At 43.3% G+C, this 9,433-nt stretch overlaps 1 protein-coding gene across 1 annotated transcript; it reads left to right on the forward strand.

The window, feature by feature from the left end:
- Nucleotides 1–422: 422 nt before the first annotated feature.
- On the forward strand, nucleotides 423–1,376 carry LOC130269410 (olfactory receptor 6M1-like). Its single transcript, XM_056518109.1, has one exon. The coding sequence runs from the start codon at nucleotides 423–425 to the stop codon at nucleotides 1,374–1,376; it is 954 nt and encodes a 317-aa protein (XP_056374084.1).
- The last annotated feature ends 8,057 nt before the right edge of the window (nucleotides 1,377–9,433 follow it).

The raw sequence follows: 9,433 nt of genomic DNA on the forward strand, positions 1-9,433 counted from the left end.
CAGAAGATCACATGTACTGCATATAGCCCAGGGGACACATCATTCTCTCAATGATCTATAAAAACAACCTCCCTGAACCCTATAATATATAATTGACTACCTTGGATAAAAAGAGACATTTCTTTGTTAAATATTCACATATTCAAAATATTAATCAGTTATATTATTAAATTAGATTAAGAATTTTATAGAAATCTGATATTCTTATTTAAATATCTTTAGATTTACCATCTTGGAAATGTATTATTTAGCAAACCTACAATCCTCATTCAGCTGCAATAATAATACATTCTACCATAGAAAAAGATAGCTTTTAACTTATATATTACATGAATATAAATAAAAAGCTATGTTAAGGTAGATGCAAAAAAATATAGATTATCAATATTTTTATTCTAATATCTAATCAATAAATCGAAAGAATGGAGAGTGCATTCTCTAATAACATTACAGACTTCATCTTGCTGGGATTCCCTGTGTTCCACACATGGCACTGGAGTGTGTTTGGAATCATTTCCATCATGTACGTCTTAACTCTCACAGGAAATATCATCATTATAACCATAACCTGCACTGATGTCCACCTTCACAGTCCCATGTACTTCTTTATCAGTAACCTGTCCTTTATTGAAATTTTATACACGTCTGTAACAATTCCCCAAATCCTTGTTCTCTTAACTGGGAGGAACAAAATTATCTCTTTTAGAAGTTGTATTGCCCAGTTTTATTTTTTCTTCTGCTTAGGGTCCACTGAGTGTTTTCTTTTATCGGTTATGTCCTATGATCGATATTGTGCCGTATGCAACCCACTGCGCTATAAGCTAATAATGAGCGGCCCTGTGTGTCGTAACCTGGTTCTGGCTTGTTGGATAATGGGTTTTTTTCCCAACCTAATTGCAACTTTCATAATTGCCAATTTAAAGTTTTGTGGTAGAAATATTCAGCATTTCTTTTGTGATCTTTCACCTTTGCTGCAACTATCATGTCACAATACAAACAAGCTGCAGACCTTAAATTTCTTCTCTGCTTCTTCAATAGTCTTGTTTTCATTTGCTTTGACCTTGGGAACTTATATTTGTATTATAATGACAATCGCAACTATCCCTTCCCTGACGGGGAAATGCAAGGCTTTTTCGACCTGTGCTTCACACCTTACAGTTGTAGTTATTTTCTTTGGGGCAGTGGCCTTTGTTTATGTTCGCCCAAGAGCCAGTACAAATTATGAATTAAATAAAGTACTGTCTATTGTTTACATAGTAGTAACCCCTGTGCTAAACCCTCTGATATATAGCTTTCGTAACAAAGATGTAAAAATGGGCATTAAGAAAATATTTTTTCAACAAAATATTATTAACCCTACGGTGTATATAAAATAAAAGGGTTACTAATGATATCATGAGATAACAATAAATTGATTTGTTATATTTGTGTAGAAAACACATCCTGCATGACTATGGGATTTATATGTTTCTGTTATTTCTGTTATCTAGTAGATGTTCTTTTATAATTATTCTTAAACACTGCAAAACAAATTTGAAGGGTTTAATCCTTTAATATGGACTTTGGGGCTAATTACCTGAACTGAAAGCATCAGATCCATAGTCAGACTGGGACTTACTTCTCTAATATTGATGTAAAAATTTTACCCTAAAAATATCATCTATTACTGGTCTTAATTGTGTTTTTCTTAAGAAACTAACTCATTAACAGTTGTAAACATGTGATTTTTTATTACACTCGCTGTTACAGTCACTTGACATCTAAGTTACACCCAGGCATCAGCCATCTGAGGAGAAGAGTGGTGCTAGTGGCCTCCGGGTGCCTTCCTCTCTCTTGGCACCAGCTCTATCCTTCCCACAGTCAGGCGGATGGGTCTTAGGAAAAAAACTGTGCTTTGGTGCTAACTAGATAGTAAGTAGCATCTGTTCAGCAGAGAGATCAGTGCATTGGGCACCAGAAGAGGGCAACCAAGCGCAAGGGATATCCTCCATGCGTCTAAAAGATGTAACTGTACTCCCTCTACCCATTCTAAAACATACTATAACCCTTACCCTACATACTAAAACTATTCCCACACTGGGAATAAAAGGGGCTATACTAGTTGCCATACCCACACTATGCCCTCCCCCTGCAACCCAAACTATTCCCCACACTGAGCATTAGAGAGACATTACTACCCTGCATGACACCATGCACTGTACCCATGGATGCACTGAGGATGGTGCACAAGGTCCACCACACCCAGCGGTAGGCCTCTGAGTTGAGAGAAACCCACCGTAAAGGAGTTACATTTATTTCCCAACAGAACTAAGGCACTAATCTGTTATCTCCAAAAACATTATTGCTGTACTGACTATATTGGGGTGGGCTTCTGCTTTTGGCTAGCACTGTCAGACATCTGCCTGCACACCAGAAGCAGGGAGAGCACGAGAATTGGAAAGAAGGGAGGATGGGAATGGACCAGTGGGGCAGCTTGTGTTTACCTTAAAGGGTTAGGGGATAACATGTCTGATCACGGGGGGCCAGCCGCTGGGGATACCCATAGTCTCTGCTGCGGCACCCTAGTCATCAGGTGCACAGAGCGAACTCTGCTATGTGCCGGATGGCTGACAAACACAGCTGCCACACCCCATTTATTCATGACTATGGGAGGAGGCGTGACTGCTGTATACTAGCCATCATGCCCCCTACTATAGACATGAATGGAAGAGGCTTCCGTGACCGTAGCGCCACAGCACCGACCAGGAGATTGCAGGGGGTTCCCGCAGCCAGACCCCCTGCAATTGGAACTCTATCGTTTGGATAGGGGATAATATGTCTAGGGTCGAAGAACCCCTTTAAGGTGTTAAAGAGGTACTCTGGAGGAAAAAAAAAATCAAATCAACTGGAAAGTTATACAGATTTGTAAATCTCTTTTATTTAAAAATCTCAAGCCTTCTAGTACTGCTGCTGTATGCTCTAGAGGAGATTGTGTAATTTTTCCAATCTGACCAGTGCTCTCTGCTGCCACCTCTGTCCATGTCAGGAACTGTCCAAAACAGGAGTGAATGCCCATAGCAAATGTCTCCTGCTCCAGACAGTTTTTGACCCTTACAGAGGTGGCAGCAGAGTGTGCGGTGGTCAGACTGTAAAGAACTCTACAACTTTCTCTGAAACATACAGCAGCTGATAAGTACTGGAAGGATTAAGATATGTTAATAATAGTAATTTACAAATTTGGATAACTTTCTGGCACCAGTTTAATTGAAAACTTTTTTCCTCCTCTGGAGTACCCCTTTATTTAAACTGGTTTCTTAAAGTAGCACTGGGGGGCATCCTATGACCATAACAACTTCATTTAGCTGAAGTTGTTATGGTGCCTGTCCCGAAGTGTTCCTTTAACCACCGAATAAAGTGTGCACTGCCTTGCTGTTTCTAACTTTAAGTATTGTTAATGGGGCCCCAAATTCTTTTTTCCTCATTGAGGATTTATTTGCATTAGTTACAATTTTTTATTTTATTAGTTTCTTTATAAATGACACTTGGGTTCCTGCTAGTTAGGTCCCCATAACTAGTTGTGGAGGGCCGGATGAAGCACTGAATAGTGCGGAACAAAGCTTGTTGCCTACCTGTACCCCCCACCGGTGTATGTCCATCTCCCTTTCATGTACATGTGAGTATGTTTGAATAAAGAAGTCGTTCTGCAAAAGACGAAGATTTGGTGAGTGGCCGGTTTTTCTTCAAGTTTTCTATTTGTATCATATACACATCATTGCAACCAGAGCACCACCATAAGTCAAGCACAGCAGTAGGAGCGCAGCAATAAGCATACCGTCTTCATTCTCATAGTAGCCGGACATAGTTATTTTTCTCTTATTTATAATAAATATAGTGATGTCACATTACAGGTATAATGCGCGCAGTGATGTGAAAGAACAGAGATAATACAGACAGTGATGTCACAGTACAGGGATAATACACACGGTGATGTCACGATAAAGGGATAATACAGAGAGTTATGTAACAGTACAGAGATAATATACATAGTAATGTTACCGCACAGGGTTGATACACACAGTGATGTCACATTACAGTCATAATACACAGTGATGTCACATTAGTACAGTATAATTGGGCAGACTAGATGGGCCAAATGGTTCTTATCTGTTGACACATTCTATGTGTCTATGTTTCTCCTACAGGGATAATACACAGTGATGTCACAGTACAGTCATAATACAGAGTGACTTCATAGTATAGGGTTAATGTGCACAGTCACATCATAGTACAGGGATAAAATACAGTGATGTCAAAGTACAGGAATAATACACACAGTGACACGTTTGTACAGTATTGATATGCACACTAATGTCACAATACAGGGATAATACACACAGTGATGTCACACTACAGGGATAATACACAGTGATGTCACACTTCAGGAATAATGTACACAGTGATGTTACAGTACAGGTATAATATGCACAGTGATATCACAGTACAGCGTGTACTAGTACTGTGATGTCACTGTGAACATGGGGGAAAATAAGGGATGTGATTAGCCGGTTTGATATTTACGTTTGACATTTACATTTTTTTTTTCAAAGTATAATTTTTATTTTCAAAAGTAGCATACAGGGTAATGAACAGAATAGGCATAGTACAGGAAAAGGAAAGACATGAGTGACTCTCTCCGGCACGCTTGTGGGACGGCCAGTCCAAGATCATAGAGATATCTCTATATAATCTAACAATAGTGCAAATGAGAAAAAACAGGAAAACCAATCCAACATCAACCAAGTTTGAAATCTCAATAAGGGCATAGGCCAGGGGGTGGGGATGGGCCTTCAAGTTAGGGTATAAGCACAGTCACACAGGTCAAGGGGGAAGAGAGGGAGGGGTAAAGGGCAGAAAGAAAAAAATATATAGTAAGAGAATAATATGAGTGAGAGAAGAAACGGGAATAGGGAAACAGGCAAGTGAAGAGAGAACGTACCTCATGAGTGGGGTCAGAACCTGCCACCTCCAGATCTGCGGCCACTGGTATAGTACGGAAGGGATTAGGGGCTGAGTTCCGATGCACCATATTACGCCTCTATGTGAAAGGACTCAAACTCCCCTGATGACATAAAGGCAAGCCAAGGACCCCAGATATATTGGAATTTGTCAATCTGCCGTTCCGAGACAGCCAGCAATTCCTCCATCCTACAAATATGTGAGAGTTCCTGAAGCAAAGACGAGAGGGTAGGAGGTCGGGAAGATCTCCACAGTCTGGGGATCACTGATCTGGCAGCCATCAACATGTAATGTAGGAGGCGGGCTGAAAATTTAGGAAGAGATGGGGGAGGATGTATAGTAAAGTCAGTTCCGGGGTCTTGGTAAATGAGTGGGAGATTAATTTGAACATGAGATTCAAAGTGCCAGTCCAATAGGAATCAAGTGATGGACAGGTGAGCCAAATATGGGTCATAGTACCACTGTTGACTCCACATCGCCAACACACATCCGAGACCCCAGGATATATAGGTAGGGACTCTATACCACCTGGTCAGTACTTTGTAGTTGGTCTCTTGCGGTTGGTCTATTGCCGTTTTGTGACAAATCGAGATCGTCTTGCGCCAGTTGGCATCACTAATGGTGTGTCCCAGTTCAGTCTCCCATGAGGACCGATATCTGAGAGGGGAAGAGGCAAAGCTGTCTAAAAAGAGAGCGTAGAGTATCTTAATCTGACCCCTTGAAGAGTGTGACTCAGCACAAAGGTGCTCAAATGCTGTCAAGGGGCGACTGAGAACCAATTTATGTTTATTAGTGTGGTAAAAGGGAGATAGCCGAGTATATTGGTACTGGTGTAATGGTGTGGGTGGGGTATCTGGGCAAAGGTCACTAAGAGGTTTTAGGTCCCCATTGCGTGTAAGAGTATGAAAGGTCGTTCCCTCAAAACGAGGTAGGGTTAAAAAGATTCAAGCGTGGAAACTCTGTATTACCAAAGAGAGGAGTGAGGGGGCCATTAGGAGAGAGAAGGGGGGAGCGTCTCAGCTAAGTCAAGTGGGCACGTGTAATGGAGGCGTATATGGGGGGCCTAGAGATGGGGAGGGCAAGTGTGTTCCCGTCCATAAGATAGCCCTAACATCCCCACCGGACAGAGCACTTTCCAGGGAAACCCATTGTTTGCCATCAGTTGTACGGAATGCATCTAACACTCTAGAAAGGACTGCCGCGAGGTAGTAGGAGAGTAAGTCAGGAAGAGCCAGTCCTCCGTCTGTCTTGCGTCTAATAAGTATGTGTCTAGCTAGCCTAGGATGTTTATTCGCCCACACATATCTAGTTTGTAGGGAGGACCATTCCCGAAAGAAAGTACAAGGAATATGAGTGTGTTTTCCCGCAAACAGGTAGAGGAGGCATGGGAGTATATTCATTTTGAATATGTTAATTCTACCTAACCATGAAACTTCAACTCGATCCCATTTTGACAGATCCGATTTCAGGGTGCGTAGTAAGGGGGGAAAGTTGAGGTTGTATTTATCAGTAGGGTTAGCTGGTACATGAATGCCTAGGTATTTTAGGGATTTCGACTGCCATTGAAAGGGGTAGGAATCCCATAGCATTTTAACCGTGTTAGGGGGGAGGTTCACATTAGGGTATTGTCTCTGGCCTCCCTAACCCATATAAAACCGACCTGATCGAGGTGGATGAGGGACTGCATGTGATCTGCTAATCTATTCGCAATCAGTTTTGCAAACAGCTTAGCATCACTGTTAATCAGAGAGATAGGTCGGAAGCTGGGGCAGAGTAAGGGATCTTTACCTTGCTTCGGGATGACAGTAATGAAGGCGCGTAGGAAGGAAGCAGAGGGCGGAGAGTCATCTGAGATAGAGTTAAAAGCAGAGAGTAGCGTGGGAGAGAGATCAGCACCTAGTATTTTGTAGAATTTGGCAGTATTGCCATCAGGTCCCGGGCTCTTACTGGCCGCTAAGGAAGAGATCGCCCCCAAGGAGAATGGGGACTCTAGTGACTGGATCACATTCCAGTGGACCTGAGGTTTGGGCAAGTTGTAAAGAGCAGAGTAGTAAGAGCGAAAAGCAGAAAGAATGTCCGGGGTAAGAAAAGAGGGGGAGCCCACAGGAGTGAGTACTGAGTGAATACTTTTATTAGTTCCCGGAAAATGCCCTCTAACTGGGTTTGTTTGTTTTGGGTTTCCAGTGTCTGTAGGGATCGCATCAGTTCCTGATATTTGGCCGCCTTTTCCCTCTTAAGCCGCACCCCATGAGCCATTAAAACACCTCTCAGGACACACTTAAGGGCCTCCCATTTCACCATGGGTGACGAGGGAGCGGTCTCGTGGTCTTGCATGAAGTGGGAGATGGAGTCTTTCAGATCCTTAAGACACAGGGCATCTAGAAGAGACTCATTCAATCTCCACATAGGCTTGTCAAAAGAGGGAAGGGTAAAGGTGCAGAACACTGGGGCATGATCAGAGAGTGTAACTACGCCAATATTGGTGGATAAGACTGAGGGTAGGAAGTTGTGGGGACCAAAGATGTAATCTATCCTACTGTAGGAACGTTGGGGGTGGGAATAAAACGTGTAATCCCTATCTTGGGGGTGTAGTGATCTCCAGATATCACAAAGTTGGAGGGAATGCAGTTTACTTCTGAGGGCACGGAGCTTGGCATGTGATATATATAGGAGCATCCCGAGGATGTGTCAATAGAGGGGACGAGGGGGAGGTTGAAGTCTCCACAGAGAAACATTGGGTCCATGGCGAAGGATGCTAAACTATCAAGGGTCTGCAAGAGAAAGGGGATTTGTCCCTGATTGGGAGCATAAACGGAGGCTATCGTTAATCTGCGACCAGCTATCTCACAATTAGCAATCATGTACCACGCATTGGGATCTATGAGCGATGAGTGTATAGTAACAGGCAAAGATCTATGAAATGCCAATGAAACACCCTTCGTCCTTGCCTCAGGGTTAGTACCGTGTAACCCTTGGGAGTAATATCTGTCAGAAATACAAGGATGGTGACCCACTTTAAAGTGGGTCTCCTGCAGTGCTAGAATCTGGACTTTTTGTCTATGTAGGGAGTATAAAGTCTGTGCCCTTTTTTCTGGGGTATTGAATCCCTTCACATTGAGTGAGGCTATTTTTATCTCAGCTGCCATGGGGATGAGAGAACATGGAGCCACACTTACCACACGATCTGGAGGTCACCGGAGCGCCCAACTTACGAGGCTCAGGGGAACTGAGCAGAAGAAGCCTGTTGAAGACAAGAGAAGGAGAGTAAATGAGGAGAGAAGAAAGAGACAAGGAGTAAGAGAGCAACCACACAGACATGGGAGCAGGGGAACTAAGAGACACGGCCATAAGGGCCAGCACTATAGTCGGAACCAGTCCGACCTGTGACCTAGTGGGAGATATGCAGATGGCACTCCAGGAAAGAAACCGCTTCATGGCAAGCCAAAGCAGGGTAGGAATGAAAAAACCTATCAATAACATAGGGTAGGAAACCCAAGGGCCATTGGGCACATGAAGGAAGTCTCCACACCCGTATGGGTGCGAAGGCTCTAGTTGGGGTGGGCTAATGAAAAAAGAAAAGGTCTAAGTCTCCTTATGACTATTGTGCAGCACACAATCAGTGAGCAGAGAAATGAAGTGGGAACATTAATAACATTTTTGCATCAGAACTGAGAAGTAGGAATTACTATTGAACACAACGGGCATTACTCCGATAACGGCAAAACACAGCTGGGTAATGAAAAAGGAAAGATATTGTTACGGACAGTGAACTATTCCGTATAAGATGGTCCCAGGGCAAACGGGCTCGGAGGGGATCAACTCAGTGGAATAGTATGCAAAGAGGAAAGGTATACTTAGAGTCCAGATTAGAATCAGGTCTTCTTCTTCTGTCTCTGTGGTAGCGACCTCGGAAGGCGAACATTTTCGATACCCTCCGTGAGAGTGCGATGGGGAGGCGTCGTCAACGGAGATAGCAGAGACAAGCGGAACATATTGTCCCAGTCAGGTAGCTGCACAGGAGGGAGGCGGAAGGTCATTAGGAATCCCTGGAGATCCTCCGGTCTGCGAAGAACAGCCGTCGTCGATCCGTGTCTTGCAATTAGAGAAAATGGGAACCCCATCTGTAAGTGATTTGGGCCTTCAGTAGCAATTGCAGGAGAGGTCGCAGAGTCTCTCTAAGTTTGAGGGTGCGGAGCGATAAATCAGGGTATAGTTGGACTTCGGCACCATTATAAGCAATTGCCTTCAGGGAGCGTGCCTTGTGCATAATCTCGTCCTTCTGTTGAAAGTGATGTATTCTACAGATCACATCTCAAGGGCGTTTGGGGTCAGGATTCTTCGCTCTGTGAGTCCTATCTAATTCGATTGGGTTATCAAGTGGTTTGTGAAGAACTTCGTTGAAGAGCTTCTGCAAGCAATGAGCAATCTCCTGAGGGGG

The sequence above is a fragment of the Hyla sarda genome, chromosome 1 (genome assembly GCF_029499605.1).
Source record: "Hyla sarda isolate aHylSar1 chromosome 1, aHylSar1.hap1, whole genome shotgun sequence".
Taxonomy (NCBI): Eukaryota; Metazoa; Chordata; class Amphibia; order Anura; family Hylidae; genus Hyla; species Hyla sarda.